The 24,551-nt window shown below is 41.0% G+C and overlaps 1 protein-coding gene across 1 annotated transcript in view; it reads left to right on the forward strand.

Annotated features, from left to right (window-relative positions):
* LOC132897219 (cadherin-4-like) overlaps positions 1 to 24,551 on the forward strand; it is a gene marked incomplete at its 5' end in the record, with an annotated part of 970,760 nt that overhangs the window by 933,302 nt on the left and 12,907 nt on the right. Inside the window, 3 exons of the mRNA XM_060938690.1 lie at positions 2,142 to 2,284; positions 11,285 to 11,518; positions 17,211 to 17,444. Of these exons, the coding sequence (XP_060794673.1) occupies positions 2,142 to 2,284; positions 11,285 to 11,518; positions 17,211 to 17,444 (611 nt within the window). The remainder of the gene's footprint in view (positions 1 to 2,141; positions 2,285 to 11,284; positions 11,519 to 17,210; positions 17,445 to 24,551) is intronic.

Consider the following 24,551-nt stretch of genomic DNA (forward strand, 5'->3'; position numbering starts at 1 on the left):
GTTTTTATATGCAAGTTTAGTTCGTTTGTGGAGTTTGACTTTATTTCAAGAACTATGCATGGAAACTATGCATGAATTTCAGAAATGATCCCAGAGTAAAAATCCGCATCTCGTTGTTGTATCTTGCTCAAGCGATTCTCAGAATCAAAACCCACAGTAGCAAGAAAGACTTCCTCACTGCACTCCTTCTCAAATTGACATGTTATCACTTTTATTCAAATACAACGTGAGGCTACGGGTGCTGTACTTGCTCCATTGTTCAGGTGCCAACATTTAGTAATTCACTGTATATATGTAGTATATATATATATAGCACCAGAGATAATGAGCTGTCAGCTAGCTATAATGATAGCAACCCCAAGACTTTTGTTTCAGCCTCCCTTGTCTCCTTTCTCAACTAAATCTTTGAAATCTTCATCACAGCTCAGTGCAGGACAAAGTAGATCCTGTCCACACACTGTTCATCCTGACAATTAAGTCCAAATAGTCGTCCTTTCTAACATCGTTGTGACTTTCTCCTCAAACTGCTCACTAATTAGCTTTTCAGCACTGCTGTCCAAGGTTCCTAATGTTCACACCACTGTCCTTTCTGCACACACACACACACACACATACATACACGTACACACTTTTACCTTTGGCTAGTTTCATGTCCCAAAAGTGACACTGCTGGCAAAATAATGTCATTCGCTAACAGCTTGTCACCGATTCTGTCACCGAGTGCCTTCTAAACATGACCCAAGAGCCAACACATTCCTTGTCTCTGTCCCATTTTAAATAGTCGTTTCTAGATACCAGTCACCACAAGTCTTGTGCACAGCTGCAAATTAATTAACAGAAGTGACGCTTCAAAGGAGCGACGGAGATTAAGATCCGTTGTTGGGTGGCCATTTATCTGGCCGTCATTTTGCTGGTTAATATGCAAAAATCTCACCTGGTGGAAATTACCAAATCACCGAAGGGCTGTTATTGAAGCAAACACGATGTGTAGGGTTTTATAGCATCTGCTTTAAGTGCTGGTCTGGGATGTTAATTAAGAAGCTGAAAAGTCATGTAAAGCATACACTGATTAGACCAGTGGCGAACTTTTACTATTAGAGCTGGGACTTGAGCTCAGCCAAAACTGAGCCAGACACCAGAAAAGCAACAGGGCAAAGGATTTTGCAAGGGATTAGCAGTAAGCTGCCGGGTCGCTCTGTTGTGTGTAGTTGTCGATGTTGATTTTAAAAATAACTAAGTAAATTACACAGGGAAATGAATACTTAAGTACAAGTAAAAATACTATAGCGAGCGTGCAGCGTGGAAGAAGAGTCTGGAGACCGAAATCTTAATTTCTCAATCGTTAGCCTGTGCTACTTGCTCTCAATAGCACTGGCTTGACCGCTTTATTAGCATTCGCTAACACTACTGATGAATGCTACACCGGCTGGAAGGTGACTTCACTGCTGTGCTAACGGCGCCGACTCGCGGTTACGCGAACGTTGGCCTTTGAGAAGTCCTAGGGTGATAAATTTTTGCTCCCACCCACTATAAATCCCAATCTGATTGGTTAATTCATCTGTCGTTTCTTACATAAACATACACTGGCATGGCAATGAAGTCCTAAACAATGAGTGAGCCAGCTCTAAACTCTTCTCAGCCTAGACACAACAAACAAACAAACAAATCTCATTGGGTAACTTGATTTTAATGTTTTCAGGACAGTAATTTCTGTCCTTTCATTTCTGATGCAAATTTGATAGAAAATGAGGCCAAATTAGAAGAGAACAATTATCATGAAATAATGAAAGAAATTAAATATAACATTTGAAATTCTGATATCTTTGGACCTTCTCTGAAGGCTTAGAAGGCCCTGATGGTTCCTTTCTGGATGAGACTATTGTATTTTTTTTTAATCAATAATCCTGTTTCAGTAATGAAGCAAGTGAATTCAGTGAAGGAATTTAACTTTCATAAGTGCGATGGCGCTTAGTTCAGGCAATTATGGGCCGTCCTGATCAGTCATGTGATTTTGTTTTCGTGAACAACTCAACAATATTAATTGTTTCAGATTTAACAAGAAAGTTACATATTGCAGCTTTAAAGTTCAACTCATTTTATTGCACTGTTATTTATTGTTGTACTGTATTTGCACCATGCAGGTATCTGAAGCTGTCGGATCCTGCTAACTGGCTCTCCATCAACGGAACAAATGGTCAGATTACCACAGTGGCTGTGCTGGATCGAGAATCCATCTATGTCAAGAAGAATATCTACGAGGCCACGTTCCTCGCTGCTGACAATGGTGAGTGTTCTGAGGAGCAAAAACATGCTATTGAACTCCAGTTTCCAGTTGCCTCTATATCTGTTTAATCACCTGTCTGTCTGTTTGCCCCTACATCTGTCTGTCTGTCAATCTGTCCATCCCTATGTTTGTCTGTCTGTTACTATATATGCCTCTCTGTCTCTTTGTCCATTTGTCTTTCTGTCTTCATATCTATGTCTGTCTGTCTATCCATGTGCTTGCTTTCCCACCTTTATGTCTGTCTGTCTGCCTTCCCACCCTTATGTTTGTCTGTCTGTCTGCCTTCCAAACTTTATTTCTGTCTGTCTGCCTTCCCACCCTTATGTCTATCTGGCTGCCTTCCCACCCTTATGTCTGTCTGGCTGCCTTCCCACCTTTATGTCTGTCTGTCTGTCTGCCTTCCCAGCCCCTTATGTCTGTCTGTCTGCCTTCCCACCCTCATGTCTGTCTGTCTACCTGTCTGTCCATCCCTGCGTCTTTCTCTTTGTCCATCTGTCTGTCCTCATTTCTGTTTGTCCTTCATTCTCTCTCCTTGTCCATCGCTATGACTATTTGTCTGTCTGTCCCTAAGTCTGTCTATCAGTCTGTCTGTCCAGTTCTTTGTATCTGTGTCTGTCTATCCATCATTATTTAATTTTCAGTAGATTAAGATTAAGATTGATAGCTGCTGATCAGCATCTTAAAAGAAAAACTGTCTGTTAATGATGCTCTGCTTTCACCCTTTCTTTCTCTCCATTTGCACAGGATAGAGGCAGGGTTGTGATTCTCTCTCTCTCTCTCTCTCTCTCTCTGTGCATAATAAGTCTGTCCGTGGTTGTTTTCCTTTCCCAAACAAACCCACGCTTAGCCAAGCAAAACCCTAATCACAGCTAGCACACACACACACACACACACACACACACACACACACACACACACACACACACAAAAGCTCATCTCCCCTGTGTGTTATCGGGCTCGTCCAGCTCAGTGTTTACTCGAACTCAGAGCTGCTTTTCATCCATGACTGACATGGCTAGCTCCCGTGATGTGCATTACGTTCGCCCGTTCCTCTCCTTCTTCTTCTTCTTCTTTATTTTTTTTCAGCAGAGGAGTTGAAACAGGGATTAAAGGCATTGCTGTAACCAGTAGATGTTTTATCTCCTATCCTTCCTTTCTCCATTTTCTTTGTTTTTATCTTCAGACTGTTCTCTTTTTTATCTGTTTATTTCTGCTACTCCACAGTTTTGAAGCCTTTGTCACTGATCTTAAGTAGTTAAATGTTCTGAAAACTGATTATATTGGGCGATATATTTTTATTATTTCAGATATGCAGGGTTTGATTAATGTTATTGTCAGTGCATCAGCCGCAAACCAACAGCAGAAATAGCTGCATTAATACAAAAAAAACTGCTATCAGTATCCATATTAGTAATGGAGATGACTGTGTAAGAATTTTCAAACGATGGTTGCTCTTGATACTCCAATGAAAGGATAAAAACATTTTTTTTATGGATCAAAAATCCAGGAATGTAGCTGTAGTAACCATAGGGGACAGAAACTGTGGTCTGATGGGTCACAGTGGTATTTGGGGAGGAAGCTGAGGTCACATCAGTTACAAAAGCACAAGGGTGGGAACTCCAGTTGGACTGGTTACAGTATAACTGGGTTAGAAACTACAGTCTGGTTGGTTACAGTAGCATTGGGGCAGGAACCCGGGGTCAAATTTGTTCCAGTATGGAAATGGTGTGGGAATTACCGTTGGATTGCTTACAGTGGTATTGGGGGTGGGGACTACAGCCTAATTGGTTACAGTGACACTGGGTTGGGAACTACAGTCAGATTGGTTACAGTGGCATTGTGTCAGGAACTACAGTCTGATTGGTTATAGCGGCATTGGTTTGGGAACTACAGTTGGATTGTTTACAGTGGCATTGGGGTGGGAACAACAATCTGATTGGTTACAGCAGCATTGGGGAGGGAACTAAAGTTTAATTGGTTACAGTGGCATTGGGGCAGGAACTACAGTCAAATTGGTTACAGTGGCATTGGGGCAGGAACTACAGTCAAATTGGTTAAAGTGGCATTGGGGCAGGAACTACAGTTGGATTGGTTACAGTAGCACTGGGATGGGAACAACAATCTGGGGTGGGTTTCCCAAAAGCCTCTTAATGCTAAGAGCATCTTAACTAGGAGAGAGTGTTCATTGTGATGCTTGCCCTACTATTTAACAATGATCTTTGTGCTGTGATGCTTTTGGGAAACCCACCCCTGATTGGTTCCAGTATCGCTGGGTGTGGGAATTACAGTTGGATTGGTTATAGTGGCATTGGGGGCGGGAACAACAATCTGATTGGTTACAGTGACACTGGGTTGGGAACTACAGTCAGATTGGTTACAGTGGCATTGTGGCAGGAACTACAGTCTGATTGGTCGTAGCAGCATTGGTTTGGGAACTACAGTCGGATTGTTTACAATGGCACTGGGGTGGGAACAACAATCTGATTGGTTACAGCGGCATTGGGGAGGGAACTAAAGTTTAATTGGTTACAGTGGCATTGGGTCAGGAACTACAATCAGATTGGTTAAAGTGGCATTGGGGCAGGAACTACAGTTGGATTGGTTACAGTAGCACTGGGGTGGGAACAACAATCTGATTGGTTACAGCAGCATTGGGGTGGGACCGACAATCTGCTTGGTTACAATGGCACTGGGGCAGGAACCTGGGATAAAATTTTGTAGTATTGGGGTGGGAACTACAGTTTGATCGGTTATAGCGGCATTGGTTTGGGAACTACAGTTGGATTGTTTACCGTGGCATTGTGGTGGGAACCACAGTCTGACTGGTTCCAGTGGCATTTGGGCAGGAACCTGTTGTAACATTTGTTACAGAAATATTGGGGTGGGAACAACAGCCTAATTGGTTACAGTGACACTGCGGTAGGAACTACAGTCTGATTGGTTCAAAGTGGATTAGGGCAGGAACCTGAGGTCAAATTTGTTCCAGTAGCCTTGGGGGTGAGAATTACAATGCGATTGGTTACAGTGGCAGTGGGGTTAGAATCTGCTGTTGGCTTGGTTACAGTGGCACTGGGATTGGAACTACACTCTGATTGGCTACATTAGCATTGGGACAGGAACTACAGTTGGATTGGTTACACTGGCATTGGGGTAGAAACTAGAGTCAGATTGGTTACAGTGGCAGGAACTACAATTGAACTACAGTTGGATTGGTGACAATTGCATTGGGGTGGGAACTACAGCTGGATTGGTTACAGTAGCACTGGGGCAGGAACTACAATCAGATTGGTCACACTGGCACTGGGGTCAGAACCTGCTGTTGGTTACGTAGGTAACAGTGCACTGGAGTGAGTTCTACAGCCGGATTGGTTCTCGAGGCATTGAGGGTAAAAACTGGTCTGATTGGTGACAGTGCTATTGAGGTTGAAACTTTGGAAACTGCTTTCTGTTAATTAAAATAAAGATAGTATTCAAATGAACGAAGCACGATTTTCACCTGGGAGGATATAATTATAAAATGTAAATTTAATGTTAACTGATTTTACTGGTCAAAGAATGGATTGGTACCACTGTAACATACCAAGAGAGGGAGTGATGTTATTGTGTGACGAATCCATTTGTTTCATCCCTGCTTTTCCATCTCCATCAGAAATGTAAATTTCACCCTAAAGCTCACACACTGCAGTAAGGACAGAAATGACACATTCCTCCTCTCTCAGATGCTGCAGGAAGAAAAAACCTGAAACAAACTCGCAATGCAGAGATAGCAAAAGTGTAAAAGTCAAGAGTCAGTCAGGAGTCAGGAGTGTGTTTGAGACAGCAAGAGAAGATAGATATGTCTCATCTCATCTCATCATCTCTAGCTGCTTTATCCTGTTCTACAGGGTCGCAGGCAAGCTGGAGCCTATCCCAGCTGACTACGGGCGAAAGGTATGGAATCAATTTTGTGCCCAAAATGTTCATACAATACTTTTGAAATATCAAACAAAAACGACAAATCAAAATACAAAAAAAACAAAAAAAAAGTCTATTTTTTTAGACTGGCAAACAAATTATTCGTGTAATCGTGCAAAATATCAGTCTATTACTCTTCAGAAACCTTTTATTTTTGTTCCGCGTCTTTCTCAGTTTTGTTTTACGTAATTTATTTGGGTTGCGATTCCAGCTTTCTCGTTTGCGCTCCCTGACTTTTTGCTTGCAGTTTTGGCACAAACTTCACGTGTGGGTGGGCTGTCCAGGAACGCATTCCCATTGGCTAACTTGTGTTTGACTGACAGCTACGCTCAGCCATTCCCTACTCAGATTCTGGCGGACTGTTTGACGAGTGAGCGATCCATTGACGGTAAACAAGGATCGAGTGGACTTCAGTGGCGACTATGATATTGAATTAATTCAACAAAGTGTAAATTCAATATCATAGTCGCCACTGAAGTCCACTCGATCCTTGTTTACTGTCAATGGATCGGTCACTCGTCAAACAGTCCGCCGAAATCCAAGTAGGAAATGGCTGCAACAGCCTCCGGGGGAATGGCTGAGCGTAGCTGTCAGTCAAACACAAGTTACCCAATGGGAATGCATTCCTGGACAGCCCGCCCACACGTGAAGTTTGTGCCAAAACTGCAAGCAAAAAGTCAGGGAGCGCAAACGAGAAAGCTGGAATCGCAACCAAAATAAATTACGTCAAACAAAACCGAGAAAGACGCGGAACAAAAATAAAAGGTTTCTGAAGAGTAATAGACTGATATTTTGCACGATTACACGAATAATTTGTTTGCCAGTCTAAAAAAATTGACTTTTTTTTCTTTTTTGGTATTTTGATTTGTCGTTTTTGTTTGATATTTCAAAAGTATTGTATGAACATTTTGGCACAAAATTGATTCCATAGAAAGGCGGGGTACACCCTGGACAAGTCGCCAGGAAGATAGATATGTGTTTTAGTATATATTCTGATGTTCTGTAGGTTTCTGATGAAATAAAGTTCCAGCTCTCATTGCGAAATTCAGACAGTAAATATCAGTTGGAAACCTTGATGCATGAAAAAGCTGTCTGGCTGAGGACACTAACAAGGTTATTTCGTTCACTCCCTGTCTCTCTCTTTCGTTCTTTTTCCTCGCTAATAATTATTTAATTACATAAATGTAATATTTGCAGCACAGCAATAATATTGGGAGTTTCTCACTTATCGCTATGCTTGCCAAGACAGAATTAATCAAAATAAAATTGATAATTTTGGTTCCTTTGCTTTATGGTTGGATTTTGTTCCATAACACAAGGTCACGTTAGAAGATTGGGGGCTGAAAATGTACCTGGAGAATGTTTTTTTTTTTCATTGGTCAGAAAGACTGTTATTGACAATGTAAATGAAGCCTTTACGCTTGGGTGTTTACAGCAAGCGCATGCAAAAATAACAAAAAAATCCAAGCGTGAAGAACACAGACAGAGGGTTAAATAAATAATTGTGTAAATACAAACTATTTGAACTGTAGCAGTTTTTCATTGTATTTTTTTTCCCCAGCAATCCAAGTTTGTCCTTGTACTGTGTGTACATGGTATTTGGTCACATCGTGTTCTCAGTATGCTCGAGTCACACTCGGGTGTCTTCAGCCGGTCTCAGCAAGACTTTCACAAACAAAGTAGGTGTGAAAGCATCACATCTGAAAGCACCCTAAGACTATAGGGGTGTGTTTAAGTGTGTGTTTAAGAGTGTCTCCACTTCCATCCTTACCCACACTCCAGTTTTGTCTCTTCAATTTTGTCTGTCCAATTTGGGAGACAGTCTGTGTACTACCCCAGAAGGTCAGATTTTAGCATTATCAGCTCTGTGTGTGTGTGTGTGTGTGTGTGTGTGTGTGTGTGTGTGTGTGTGTGTGTGTGTGTGTGTCCACTAATGGAGACAGATGTCTGAAAGGGTTTGGTTAATTCCACACTGGCAGCCGATAATAGCAGCCTCAGTGGACACTCTGACACAGAAACAACTGCTACACCCACACACAGACTCTTCTCTCGCACTGTCTCGATATTTCTTTCCTTTTTTTCATCCCATTCTCTTCTCCGCTCCCCCTTCTTGTTCCTAAGTGTTTATACCTTAGATTCCAACTTTTATGAAATTTCTGGAAGGAAATGCACAATGGCCCTGTTTGGATGGTATTAGTTTTTCTAGAGGAGCCCAACCACCAGAGGACTCACTCTCTTACTTTTATTTCCTGTTTTTAAGACAGGAAGTCAAAGTCCTTCCTATGCCAGCACCTGGTATTCCCAGGCAGTCTCGCATCCTCGTACTAACCAGGCTCTTAAGGTGCATTGGGCAGCGCCAATCTCGGTTTCCATAGCCCTCGGCCTCTCACCTATCACATAGCTAGGGTTCCAGTGGGGGCCTGGTCCTCTGGTAACTGCTTAAGTTTGACTCCCTAATCACGTCTATATTGTGGCGTCCCTCGCCAGATGGCAGAAGGTACCATTTTTATGATGATCTTTGGTATGATCTGACTGCAAGTAAAACTCATGATCTCCTGACTGAGCAACAGACACGCTAACCACTAGGCCAACCCTTGGTCCAGACAGGAAGACTGGACTAAAATGATTAGTTCATCAAAGAAGGTGTTTTGGGTGGGGAATTTCTCATGGGAGCACTCTGAGAAGTAAAGGTGCCAAAGCTTACTTTGCCTTTACTTTCCCTCCTTCTGAGTTCACTGATGTAGCTTTGAAGCTTTGGTCGTAAAGCTAACTAAAGATTCAACACATGCACCAGGTAAAAGATACACACTACAGGACAAAAAATTTAAAAAGTCAAAGTCCCTCCCATGCCAGGACCTGGTCTTCCCAGGCAGTCTCCCATCCCAGTACTAACCAGGCCCTTAAGGCACATTAGGCAGTGCCAATCTCCAGTTCTATAGCCCTCAACCTCTTGCCTCTTATACAGCTAGGGTTACAGTGGGGAGCTGGTCCTCTGGTAACTGCTTGTGTTTGACTCCCTACTCACATCTGCATTGTGGCATCCCTCACCAGATGGCAGAAGGTACCATTTTTATGATGATCTTTGGTATGACTTGACTGCAAGTAGAACTCACAATCTCCCAACTGAGCAACAGACACGCTAACCACTAGGCCAACCCTTGGTCAAGACAGGAAGACTGGACTAAAATGATTAATTCATCAAAGAAGGTGTTTTGGGTGGGAAATTTCTCATGGGAGCACTCTGAGAAGTAAAGGTGCCAAAGTTTACTTTGCCTTTACTTTTACTTTCCCTCCTTCTGGGTTCACTGATGTAGCTCTGAAGCTTGGTTGTAAAGCTAATTAAAGATTCAACACATGCACGAAGTAAAAGATACACACTACAGGACAAAAAAAGTCATAAAGACAAAGCCCCTCCTATACCAGGACCTGGTCTTCACAGGCAGTCTCCCATCCCAGTACTAACCAGACTCTTAAGGCACATTGGGCAGCGCCAATCTCCACTTCTATAGCCCTCAACCTCTTGCCTATTATACAGCTAGGGTTACAGTGGGGGACGAGTCCTCTGGTAACTGCGAGACTTTGACTCCCCACTCACATCTGTATTGCAGCATGCCTTGCCAGATGGCAGTAGGTGCCATTTTTATGATGATCTTTGGTATGAACCGACCACAAGTAGAACTCGCAATATCCCAGTCAAAAGGCGGACACGATAACCACTAGGCCAGCTTGTGGTACATACTACAGGACAAAATGGGTTTATTTCTAAGAGTGTGAAGAGAGAGAGACTATACTGCCAGTTGAAAAAGAACATAAATGGCCAAGTATCACTTGTAAACTATTTGATTACCCCCAGCAACCCATGTGCAAACTGCCTCCTGAGTAGGCTTAATAAGGGCAATCTTTACTCTTCTGCCATTCAACAAATCTGTTTAATGCCTTATTTGGACAGCATTCGCTTTATATGGGTTTCTGGAGAAATCCCATTCTGCATAGGTACTACCCAGACTGGCAGTGTCAGTGTTTTTCACTCGTTTTCCATTCCTGAGAAAATTCCCGGCCAAAATACCTCCATTTTTAAACATTTATGGCAATCAGGAAATGATGGATGAAACGCAGGATCCTACCTCCAGTTTAAATTGACTGTCAAGGGAACTGATCATACATTCCAGCACCGAGCAAAAGAAGCATAAAATGTGGAAATGTGACACTATCTAAATGCTTAAGGGAGTCTTCAAACGTTGGAGCATGAAAAAAAAATGTGCCATTGCACCATTTCTTAATGTCTCCTTTGTATTTGTTGAGGTTTCTTGGTGACTATAAAAAAGATGCTCGGTGCTTAGCTGACACTAGATTTTCCTCATTCTTCTTCTTCTTCTTCTTAGATCAGCAACAAGGATGGCAATAATGGACGAAGTTCAGAAGCATAAAGTGAAGTGAACTAATTAGAAAACTAATTTTGGGGCTATGAGTTTGGCCTGAGCCCTGTGATGACTTGGCGACTTGTCCAGGGTGTACCCCGCCTTTCATCCCGTAGTCAGCTGGGATAGGCTCCAGCTTGCCTGCGACCCTGTAGAACAGGATAAAGCGGCTAGAGATAATGAGATGAGATGAGTTTGGGCTGAGATCGAGGTATAGGTTCAATTTAAAATGGGTTTCATACATTTCCTGTATTTTAGTATCTAATAGAAAGCCCTGAGCAGTGTTTTGTCGATCATGTTTGAACAGGTTCATTAAGTTAAACAAAAGCCTAATGAACGCATAGACAGAGTTTATAGCTTCTTTATTCTCCTTTTTTTCAATTTCTCTGCTCTAGAAATTAAATTACTGTGTGTGTACTTAGTGTACTCAGTCATTTCACTAGTGTTGTGATTAACTATTCTGTTTCTCCCTGATCTCTACATGTAAGTAATCTAATGAAAGGAACATGAGCTTATACTGGCAATGAGGGGTTTTTTCCCCCTGTAATTTATAGCTCTCTTATGACTAATTTCCATACTCTCATTATTCTGAGCTCTTTCTTACTCACTCTTTTTTTTCATTTCTCAGGCTCTCCTCCTGCCAGTAGCACAGGAACCCTGCAGATATTTCTTATAGACGTGAATGATAACGCTCCATCCCTCGTTCCTAATGATGCTCAGATCTGCGAAAGATCCAACATGAACTCAATCAACATCACAGCTGTGGATGCAGACACAGATCCCAACATTGGTCCTTTCGTCTTCGAGCTGCCTCTTCACCCATCCATCATCCGCCGCAACTGGACCATCTCCCGAATCAATGGTGAGAAATGCAAAGAAAAAAACCTTCTGGAAAATGTAGTGCAAAAAAAAAAAAGTCAAGTCAAAGTTTATTTCCAGAGCACATTATGAAAAGCATAATGAACACAATACAAACACCAAGTCAAAAAAACAAAGCATTTGGGGGAAAAGATACCTCGTACTGCCTTCACACAATTGCACACCATAAAAAGTGGAGGAGAAGAAATGGGTCTTTAAAACATGTTTAAAACATGTCAAAAGTATTACATGACCTAATCTGAAGTGGAAGAACGTCTCAAAAAAGCTTGCCAGGTCTTTCAATAATCAGATGTGGTCATTTTTACTTGGTACAGTAGCCTCCAAATCTCACCCGAATCTCAAAGACACTACTCCTTAACCCCAGTTCCTAAACCCAAACCCTGAACCTTAAACCCCAATGCCAAATCCTAATCCTAAATCCAACCCCAAAGCACTAACACTAATCCTGACCCAAACCTCAAAACATCCCCAATTACTTCAATCTAACCTCAAATCCTCAAAGTCAACCCTTAAATCCAAGCACCAACCTTTGAACCCCTAAGCCCCTAAACAACTATTCAAGAAGAAAATGAAAGAAAAATAATTCAAGAAGAACTGCAAGGTGCAAACAATAAGCAGGAAAAAAGAATAAGATCTTCCACCCATACTCAATGAACAAGATGTGTCTTGAGCAAAGTAATGAAGAATGTGATTTTGGAGTTTTGATTGCTACTGACCTCTGATGGAAGAAACAAGTCCTCACACAGAGTGCAAAAGCAAACCAGCTCTTGGGCTTTGTTCGATGGTCAACAAAATTTCTAAATTCTCAACGTACAGGACGTACCATTTACCTTGCCATCATATGCCCACACTTAGGGTATGCAACACAGGTACAGTTGTGGTCAGAAGTTTACATACAGTGGCATGAATGTCATCTTGGATATGAATGCCATGGAATATTTGGGCTTTCAGTAATTTCTTTGAACTGTTCCTTTTCTGTGGCAGAATGTACAGCATAGATCTTTAAAAAAACAGTAGAATTTGGTGCACAAGTTTTAATTTTCTTTGGGTTTTCTGAAAATCAACACAGGGTCAAAATTATACAGACAGGGTAGAAAATATACATACAGCACACCTAATATTTGGGTAAAATATCTCTTCACAAGATTCACCTTGACCAAACATTTTTGTTTACCATGAACAAGCATCTGACAGAATTCTGGTTGGATATTTCACAACTCTTCATGGTAGAATTGGTAGAGTTCAATTATTTGGGTTTTTTTTTCTTGGCATGGACTCGACTTATAAGCACGGTCCATATATTTTCAATAGGGTTGAAGTCAGGGCTTGTATTAAGCTTAATGTTAGCCTGCTTTATCCTCCAAAATCAGCTCTGATGCGTGTTTGGGTTCACTGTCCTGTTGTAACTCCCAAGTCCCAAGTCGTGTTCAAGTTTCTGATGGTTTATGCTAAAGAATTCTGAGGTAGTCCTCCTTCTTCATTATTCCATCCACTTTGTGCAATGAACCAGTTCCACTAGCAGCAAAACAGCCCCAGAGCATGATGATCCTACCACCACCATCAGCTGGTACAGTGTTCCTCTGTACATGGTGGTTATTGTGGCCAAACAACTCAATCTTTGTCTCATCTGACCATACAGCTTTCCTCCAGAAGGCTTTTTCTTTGTCCGTGTGGTCAGCTTCAAACTTTAGTTAAGCTTGAAGGTGTTGATTTTGGAGCAGGAGGTTATTTCTTGGATAGTAGCCTCTTAGTCCATGGTGATCTGAACTGTAGACAGTGATCCATCAGCTTCCAGTTCATGTCAGGGCTGTGACATGTTGGTTCCCAGGTTGTTCCTGACCATCCAAACCAATTTCCTTTCAGCTCAGAGTGACAGTTTGGGTTTTCTTGATGCAAAGTGGCTTGCCAAAGTGACTACACCTCACAATAACTTGCATACAATTGTTTGAACTGATCTTGGAATTTGCAGTTGTTTAGAAATGGCTCCAAGAGACATTCTGGAGTTGTGTACATCTGTGATCCTCTTTCTCAGATCTGCACTGAGCTCCTTGGACTTTCCCATTGTATTGTGTGCTGGTCAATCCAATGAGTGCTGTAAATAAACCCTTTTTATGAAGTTACAGAGAAGCTACCAGCTGTAGTCAATCATGATCATTAACAGGAAGTTAAGAGACCTTGGCCTTGGCAAGATAAGAGACATTTTGGAAGTTTCAGCACCTCTGAATTAATGATCTAAGTAAGCATATGTAAAGTTTTGACCCAGTGTGTATATTTTTGACCCTGTGTTGATTTCAGAAAACCCAAAGAAAATTAAAGCTTGTGCACCAAATTCTATTGCTTTTTTGTTTTTGTTTTTTATTAAAGATGTATGCTGTCCAATAATTCTGACACAGAAAAGAATGGTTCAAATAAATTACTGGAAGCCCAAATATTGCCATGACATTCATATCCAAGATGACATTCATGTCACTTTATGTAAATTTCTGACCACAACTGTATGGGCTCCTCAATCTGTACAACTCATTCGACGGACTGTGTTAGTACAAAGACAAGCTACAAAATATATTATTGGTCTGCCACATCTGTGATACTAGTTACGAGGAAAGATTAAGAAGAACAGATCTACTTCCCCTCTGTTATTGGCACGAATATCTCGACATGGTGCTATGCTTGAAGATCATCACTGGATTGGCCAAAATTGATCCCCAAGTCCTGCCATCTGTTGTTAATTCCACTAAAGTGACATGAAATCGTAACAACAGTACAGCTGGAATCATGTGCAAACCAAGCTTGTAGTGCTCGAGTCCAAGACTCTGACTAAAGTCCGACTCATGTCCTAATTTTAAGGACTTATGACTTGACTTGGACTTGAGCACTGCTGACTCGGACTTGGACTCGGACTCGTGCATTAACTGCATTCGGACTCATAAATTGGAGACGAGGACTCTGATTTTTTCTTTATTTTTTGTAACATGGCATTATAATTTGGTATAAGACACAGTGGTGCTTGAAAGTTTGTGAACCCTTTAGAATTTTCTATATTTCTGCATAAATAGGACCTAAAACATCATCAGATTTTCACACAAGTTCTAAAAGTAGATTAAGAGAACCCAGTTAAACAAATGAGACAAAAATATTATACTTGATAATTTATTTATTGAGGAAAATGATCCAATATTACATCTGTGTGAGTGGCAAAAGTATGTGAACCTTTGCTTTCAGTATCTGGTGTGACCCCCTTGTGCAGCAATAACTGCAACTAAACATTTCCGATAACTGTTGATCAGTCCTGCACACCGGCTTGGAGGAATTTTAGCCCGTTCCTCCATACAGAACAGCTTCAACTCTGGGATGTTAGTGAGTTTCCTCACATGAACTGCTCGCTTCAGGTCCTTCCACAACATTTTGATTGGATTAAGGTCAGGACTTTGACTTGGCCATTCCAAAACATTAACTTTATTCTTCTTTAACCATTCTTTGGTAGAATGACTTGTGTGCTTAGGGTCGTTGTCTTGCTGCATGACCCACCTTCTCTTGAGATTCAGTTCATGGACAGATGTCCTGACATTTTCCTTTAGAATTCGCTGGTATAATTCAGAATTCATTGTCCCATCAATGATGGCAAGCCATCCTGGCCCAGATGCAGCAAAACAGGCCCAAACCATGATACCACCACCACCATGTTTCACAGATGGGATAAGGTTCTTATGCTGGAATGCAGTGTTTTCCTTTCTCCAAACATAACGCTTCTCATTTAAACCAAAAAGTTCTATTTTGGTCTCATCCATCCACAAAACATTATTCCAATAGCCTTCTGGCTTGTCCACGTGATCTTCAGCAAACTTTGATAGATCCCTGTTCTTTAAATAAAACAGGGTGCCCACTCACACCTGATTGTCATCCCATTTATTGAAAACACCTGACTCTAATTTCACCTTCAAATTAACTGCTAATCCTAGAGGTTCACATACTTTTTCCACTCACAGATATGTAATATTGGATCATTTTCCTCAATAAATAAATGACCAAGTATAATATTTTTGTCTCATTTGTTTAACTGGGTTCTCTTTATCTACTTTTAGGACTTGTGTGAAAATCTGATGATGTTTTAGGTCATATTTATGCAGAAATATAGAAAATTCTAAAGGGTTCACAAAATTTCAAGCACCACTGTATTTATATTGGCATTAATTGTTGTACTAATTTCGTGCAAGAATGCCACATCTGTGCACCTTGGTGCGTGCATCAGATAGACTCTGGCGCGCATGCCGTAAACGACTCACACCTGCACAGGATTAAGGCACAATCAGCGCACCTGTATAAAACCTGTGAAAACGCACTTACTTTGTGAAGTATTGATTTGCGTTGCTGACACATTACCAAGCCTTATTTCCTTGTTTGAGTTCCTGTTTCTCGTCTTTGATTCTGCCGAGTCTACGATAGCCTGTTTGTGCCTCGCTCGACCTATCGCCTGTTTCACCGTTTTATGATTCTGCCTGCCATTCTGGATTGTTTACCTGTCTTCACTTGTATTAATAAACACACCTTCTGCACTTCCATCCATCTCCCAACCATCTTTGACAAAATACTTCACACTCTCTGACAAAGAGAAGCACATTCACCTGTTCATACATCATGTTCAGGAACAAGCTAATGTTAATGGCGCTAAAACAGCCACCATCAAATGGTGCAGTTGGAGTCTTGAACTCTACTCGGATCAATAGTGGACTTGACTCGGACTCGACTCAAAATTTTCTTTCATGACTTGGACTTGACTCGGACTTGAACACTGGGGACTCGAGACTGGACTCGGACATGAGTTTTAGGGACTCGACTACAACACTGGTGCAAATAACCATTCTGCAGGACCTCTACATGTCAAAAGTCATTCCTGATAAGAACAATGAAAATTTGGAACACAAGAAACTCACCAACTCAAACTCACACTGTCCTCGTACAAGTCCCTCCTCCTACAGTATTACCCCTTATCCTTGCAGTCTACTTACAACCCGGACAATCCATGAATGTGGAGAACAAAATGTGTTAAGTGCAATTCTACACGTAGCCTTCTTAGGCCTTTAACTTGTTGTTTTTAAATATTTATATTTTGTTGCTAAGTTAGTCGTCATCGTTATGTAATCTTAGTTTTATGTATGGGTCCGCAGTAATTGGCTTTAGCTGTTGCAGTTTCCCTGCCTTATTTTTATCATTATTGTAAAATTATTTAAGATTTGTTTACCCGAAGGCAAAGCTAAATAAAATAAAAATAACTAACCACTCTCACAAGCCTTGAACAAAGTCCAGAATGCTTAATAACTAATCCAAACTATCAACCCTAATCTTTAACTCACTGAACCCTTATTTCCAATGCAAAATCTTAACCCATAACCAAAGGTCTATAAACTATCCTAAATGTTATATAGATCTATAACTGCATACCCTAACTCTAAACCTCGAATCCCAATCCCTAAACACAACCTTAATTCACTAAAGTTAAGAGTAGGAAATGAGGGTTTAGTCACTAAACCCTCATTTCCTACTCTTAACCTTCACCCATAACCCAACCTTGACAAATGAAACTTAACCCCTAAAATCTTTACTTGTATTCATCATACCATAAACCTCTAATCCCAACTCCTGAAGTAAATTCTAACCAAATTTCATCCCGTCCACAGGAGACTATGCCCGTCTGAGCCTAAGGATCCAGTTCCTGGAGTCAGGTGTTTATGAAGTTCCCATTTCTGTATCAGACTCAGGAAACCCACCAATCTCCAATCGTTCAGTCATTAAGGTGAAGGTGTGCCCATGTGATGAACATGGCGACTGCACTGCGCTTGGTGCCGTAGCAGCAGCAGGCCTGGGCACCGGCGCCATCATTGCCATCCTTATCTGCATCATCATCCTTCTTAGTGAGTAACTCTAGTAAGGTTTTCAAATTTGGTTCATTTTGGATTATATTATGTAAACACGAATGTTTTACTAGCAAATACACCACTTGTATTTTTCATACGACCGCCATCCGGGACATGGAGAACCAAAACGGTGACATAAATCTCTCTATGTCAGTCATGAGGAAATCGATGAATTGTTTTGATAAATTTGGTTACTTTTTGTTTGTGAATGTGTCTATATAATAAAAAGAAAATCACACACTGGCTTGAAGACATTAAGTTTATCTAATCGTGTTGAAAAACTTGCATTTTTTCATATGCAGTACATCGCAGATCTGAGGGACATATTCCATTCAGCTAGCACGATATTGAACGAGTCGAAATGAGTAGCTGAATGCAATATATCTGATATCCCACTCAAAGCCAGCCAATATTATTATTATTATACATACACATTCCTTTCAGGTGTTCAACACGTCTTTCTCTTTCAAAATTCTCTCAAAATCTTCCATATTTAATGAAGCAAACCTGGTGGCCATGTTTGTTTACAAATTGTCACAGTCACTTGCTAGCATGGAAGTTTTATGTCTGCAACATGTGACATGTTGTCTTGATTGCCATGCAATGTCGTAAACCATATTCAATGCTTATTCTCCATTGGGTATAGTGACATTATACATGTAGGATAAGCGATATGCTAACAATATTGCATGCTATCAAACCAAATGAATAAAACCCACTAGAAGGGAATACGGTAGAGCACGTTTTTATTCCATGGAAAAAGTGTCCTGTATGTATAATAATTAAATGATATTGGCTGGCTTTTTTCATGGTATATCAGATATATTCCATTCAGCTAGCATGATATTGAATGAGTCGAAGACGAGTAGCTGAATAGAATATATCTGATATACCACAAAAAACAGCCAATATTATTATTATTATTATACATACACATTCGATAGAACAATTATAGATTTTTCAAAAAGTTAAGAACAGGGGGGTAACTTACCAATATTGAATGCTGAATCTGATCAAATGTAATTCAATGTTCTGTCAATCCAATGTACTGTACAAAGTCAAAGTTCTAACAATAAAAATAGTACAAGTCCAAAAAGCCTGAACAACAACCCAACTTGTATACAAGCTATATCCAGGTAGACAGTTCAAGTTCAGTTACTTTTGGCCATAGTTAATTGTTACATTGCAGCTGTTCAAAACAAAAGATCTTTGCTGAGTGAAGTCCACGAGTGAAGTCCTCTTGTAAAAGTCTCCATTGTTTTTCCTCACCTCCAAGTAGAACTTTGACAAAATTTCCACTATTGCTCTCTTTTCCAGTTTTTCGATGTCCATTGGTATGTTTTTCTCTTGTATGGTAAATATGCCTGAAGACTATCCAGTGAAGTTTTGGTAGCCTTTTCAGGTGTCCAGCGCGTCTTTCTCTTTAAATCTTCTGCTTTTAATGAAGCAAACCTCACGGCCATGTTTGTGTACAAACTGTCACGGTCACTCACTAGCGCGGAAGTTTTACGTCTCCGATGTGTCTCTTTTCCAGTTTTTTGATGTCTGTTGGTATGTTTTTCTCTTGTAAAATTGCATGAAGAATATATAATGAAGTTTTGGTAGCGTTTTGGGTGTTCAGCATGTCTTTAGTTTCAGTTTTCAGTTTATTTATTTTGTGCTTAAACTGAGCACTGAATTAACCTTGTCTTCTCTCTCTCCCGGCTGACAAAGAAATTATTGTGCGCATGCACAGCAGCAAAGTTTTGTCATTGGATCTTCCCATGAGCTCTGATGTGTGATGTCGTGTTCTCTTGACAACGTACAATATTATAACAATATTGTACACTCATTCTCTATTGAGGAGACTGGTGTAATACATGGAGGATAAGCAATATGATAACAATATTGCATGCCATCAATAAACCTGCTAGAAGAGGATAGAATACATGTTTTTATTTCATGGAAAAAGTGGCCTGTATGGATAATAATTCCAGATATTTCACTCCGGTGACATCACTCCCAGTGTTTTCCCGCTGACTTGACAAGTGTAGTCAAAATGGCGAATTGGTTGAAAATGAAAATTCTTCTGATTAAGTTGTGTATCCTTTGTTTTGTGGATGTGTCCATATAGTATAAAGAACATTACACGGTGGCGTGAAGACATTAAGTTTATCTTCTCGTGTTGAAAATATTTTCACTTGTTCGCTTCGCTCACTAGGGAATATGTTCACTGCTCGAAGATAAACTTCATATCTTCGTGACACAATGTAATATCCTCTATATATAGTCCTATTAAACCAAGGCAACTGGACTTACTGTATCTTGAACAAGTCATCCTGGGATCTTCATCAGTTCTATTAATTGATTGTCAATGTTGATATATTTAAATATCTGTAATTTATACAGAGATTGTTGTAGCCAATTTGGTATCACATCTAAATTATGTTACCATCACCTTTATGAATTTTAAGTGTTGTACATTTCTGGTTATGTATAGCCAGAATCCAGCATAGATGATTTCCCTGGTCACAGGATTGTGAGCTGATTAACAGAAAAATCACCAAAGTTTGCTTAACTCCATATGGGCTCAACTCTATTGATGGGCTCATCCTTGTTATATGATTCATGAAACTGACTCACACAGTACAAGCATCTCATCTATCTTGAATGCCCTGCATTGTGGGGCAGCCTCCTGTTGGACTCCATCCAAAGCAGTTCTGATCTTCTGATCAGAAATAACAACTAAGTGTAAGGCTCGCTGCTAAAAATCAATGCCATTATAGTCGAATAAATCTTAGACATGACATCTGCCCTAACCTCTGTTGTAAAGGCTTGTAATACAGTTAGTGTAGTTTATATCAAAAGATCTTGAAGAGAAACCCACAATATGTTATTCACAATAACAAATACAACATGATATTCCCCACACGGAGCTAAATATTTACTTAGAATATACTTACTCTCTTTTTGTTTTCTTTTTTGACTATGAACCTTACCCTGGCGGCACGGTGGTGTAGTGGTTGGCGCTGTCGCCTCAGAGCAAGAAGGTCCGGGTTCGAGCCGGACCCATAGGTGCGAATGTGAGTGTGATGGTTGTTTGTTTCTGTTTTAGCCTTGTGATAGATTGGCAACCTGTCCAAGGTGAACCCTGCCTCTCACCCAAAGTCAGCTGGGATTGGCTCAAACTTGCCCCACTACCATGATGGATAAGTGGTATAGATAAAGAATGGATGGATGTAGAATACATTAAACAGCAATTCATGTTAATGAGTATGGTCATCGCATCATATCTGACCTCTCACGTGCACCCAAAAGTTTCCTATCTGACCACTCATCTACATGACTTTTGTGTTATCTGATGGTGCTGGCACCATCAAACACCAATCTGCAACATCAAAGTTCTGATGTACCCCTCTGATCTCAACCAGATGCCTTTCCGTGAAGCTTCCTGGGAACACCCAAATAGTGAGAGTCCTATTAAAATCTGTATTTCCATCTGTTTATATAACATGATCTGTTCATTCTGGATAATGCATTCATATTCAGTTACACCCCCAGTGCTATTCGAGCAAACTGTTTTTGAAGATAATTGAATTTGATAGCTTTGACCAAAAAGTACAAAGGTACAATGTACACATCGTCTTTTTTCAGATCCTCTCAAAAGCTCTCTATCCCCAAAATATCAGAGGCTAAACAGAAGATCAGCACATCTTGGCATGAAATACAACCTGGAAAAATCATTACTTCATAAACCCTTATTGGGTTTTTTTGTTTTGTTTTTTTATTAATCTACTCTAACACTGAATTGTATTTCTTCTGCACTCCAGTTCATGGTATAACTAACTGAAACTCACTTGCACCTTCAGGTTGTTTTGGGGTTTTTTTCACCCTGGGGTTAAAACTCTGCTCCTCCAAACAAACACAAGGCCAGACTTTCTTTGGCCTGAGGCATGCAATACTGAAAATTTTGGCAGGCAGTGAGGAGGTAAGAGACTTCCTCTTCCCCATGCATTGGAGAGCTGCTCATCTGGACATGTTTATAAAAAAATCACCTCAAACTGGCTGAAACATCATGTTCATCTCCAAGGTGAAGATATTTCTGTAAGGGAGTAGATTTTGTGCGTGAATTCTATCCAGCACTGAAGGTTGGAGTTGCACAAAATATTTTATAAGATTTTCAAAGTACTGTGTATGCGTTGGGATAAGAGCAAATGTAAATCCTGAACACACAGATTCCCTAAACAACAAGTAACATTATCAAGTACCAGTGTTGAACCTCAAATATTAAAATTCTGTATTGCACTCTGGGCTTTCACCAAACATCCATCCATCATCTGTAGCTGCTTATCCTGTTCTACAGGGTTGCAGGCAAGCCGGAGCCTATCTCAGCTGACTATGGACGAGAGGTGGGGTACACCCTGGACAAGTCACCAGGTCATTGCAGGGCTAACACATAGAGACAAACAACCATTCACACTCACAGTCAATTTAGAGCCACCAATTAGCCTAACCTGCATGTCTTTGGGGGAAACCGGAGCAAATCCACACAGACATGGGGAGAACATGCAAACTTCACACAGAAAGGCCCTTATCAGCCACTGGGCTTGAACCCAGGACCTTCTTGCTGTGAGGCAACAGTGCTAACCACTATACCACCATGCCACCCTTTCACCAAAATTTCACAAACACCAGCATTCAGGATCAAATGTCAATAAATACCAAATCCAAAAGACATTCTCTTTCAAATATCAGCTTTCTGCATCAAATACCATCATTCTCCAACACACACCACTTCCCACCAATGACCAGCAACTATTCTCAAACTATCAAACACTAACATACCCCATCAACGACTATTATAAGGTGGCCAGATTTCTGAGACGAAAACCAGGGACATTTTTGGTTTGGCAGTGCAAATTTCATTAAAACATCTAATGTTTTCATCTAGCCCTGTGATGACCTGGTGACTTGTCCAGGGTGTACCCCGCCTTTCGCCCGTAGTCAGCTGGGATAGGCTCCAGCTTGCCTGTGACCCTGTAGAACAGGACAAAGAGGCTAGAGATAATGAGATGAGATGAGATGTTTTCATCTTTGTAATAAAAAGGAGGGACATTTCTGGTTCTCATGTATTTTGATCATGCATTGCATAAAAAGTGGAAGTTTCCTCACTGAGTGCACTGTAGGCCGATTCTGCAACTGTTTTAGGTTAACATTAATTAAAGACAATAGGGAAATCTCTGGTATGGGTACATAGTTTAGATTTATAGACTCTTAAATTGTAGGCTAGCTAAAATGGATGTTTTAGACCTGTGAAAGTCCATCCATCCATTATCTGTAGCCGCTTATCCTGTACAGGGTCACAGGCAAGCTGGAGCCTATCCCAGCTGACCATGGGCAAGAGGCAGGGTACACTCTGGACAAGTTGCCAGGTCATCACAGGGCTGACACATAGAGACAAACAACCATTCACACTCACATTTATGGTCAGTTTAGAGCCACCAATTAGCCTAACCTGCATTTCTTTGGACTGTGGGTAAAACTGGAGCACCTGGAGGAAACCCATGCAGACACAGGGAGAACATGCAAACTCCACACAGAAGGGTCCCGGCCAGCCACTGGGCTCAAACCCAGAACCTTTGTGCTGTGTGGCACAAAGTGCTAACCACTACCCCACCATGCCACCCTTATAAAACACTACCAAATATCATTAGTCCTGGGTATGACTTTAAACTGCAACCGGTGGTGAGTCTCAGGTCTGGGAGGACTTGAGTATTGGGGAAAGTGGAGTTACCCCTTAATCACCATTGCTCCCAGGTCCACTCTGACCTGGAGTGATAGCACCTGCCTGGGTTCCAGCTATGGGTTAAATAGTACATCACCAATAAGGTGCTGGCAGCAGGGCACTTTTCGGTGCATTGTGGCAGATGAACCCAACAGGGTCAATGGCACAGTACCAGATGGCATGCAGAACTGATGGCATCGCTCAGCAAGTCAGTTGTCACTGCATGGCAACTTCCATACCCATCAGGTCTGTGGCACTTTTGTGCACCACTTGGCATCAGGCCTGGAGGTCCAGACAGATGGGGGCATGACATCGTTTGTCTTACCTTACTGTGCAAGGCACTTCGCTAGGAGAGGAGAATAGTATGCGAGAGCTCACAAGACCAAACATTCCATGGCAGCTCAGCCGGGCCATTCGTGCCACTGCTGCGGATGGCTCTGGTGTGGACCTCGTGGCCCATCTTCGTTTCTGCGCATCCTAATGAAGCAATTGTCATCGCTAGTAATGGACAGCCAATGACAATGATGACCAAATATCATTTCCATCAATGAGCAACATTCTTTAATACACACTACCACTCAGCAGCAAACACCAACATTTTCCAGAAGACACCAACATTCACAAACACCATTATCCACCAAATACCAATATTCTCTAAAAACACTACCAAATGCTAACATTTACCATCGAACACCAGCATTTACCATTAAGCATCAGCATTCATTCAAATACCATGAAACACCAGCATTCTCCATTCAACACCAATAGTAATCATTTCACACCATCAAATAAACCAGTTTTCACCACTGAACAGCATCAGCTTGTGAAAGCCATGACCTAAAGGTTAGAAAAGCAGCTTTGACACTGAAAGGCTGCTGGTTCAACTCTATGGAGCAGCAAGAATAGCTGATGTGCCCTTGAGCAAGGTACCTAACCCTCAACTGCTCCCTGGGCTGCTTTGGGTATGTTGTATGTCACTCTGGATAAGAGTGTCTGCTAAAATACTTGTAATGTAATTGAATTCAGATATAGATTAGACACCTTGTTTGACCTGAAAACCATTTCATTCCAATTAGCCTCAGTTGGGTTCCTTTATTCTGACTTTGGTGGGGAACATTGAAGATGTATTTTATTCCATTTGAGACATCAGTTGGATTATTAAATTATTGTTTTGGCTGGTTAGGACCACGAGCTGGCCTATTGGTTAGTGTGTCTGCCTCTTGACTAGGAGATTGTGAGTTCTACTTGTGGTCAGGTCATACTAAAACCATCATAATCATTGTACCTATTACCATCTGTCAAGGTATGCTGCAATACAGATGCAAGTGGGGAAGTCAAAC

Source organism: Neoarius graeffei, chromosome 13, assembly GCF_027579695.1.
Source record: "Neoarius graeffei isolate fNeoGra1 chromosome 13, fNeoGra1.pri, whole genome shotgun sequence".
NCBI lineage: Eukaryota > Metazoa > Chordata > Actinopteri > Siluriformes > Ariidae > Neoarius > Neoarius graeffei.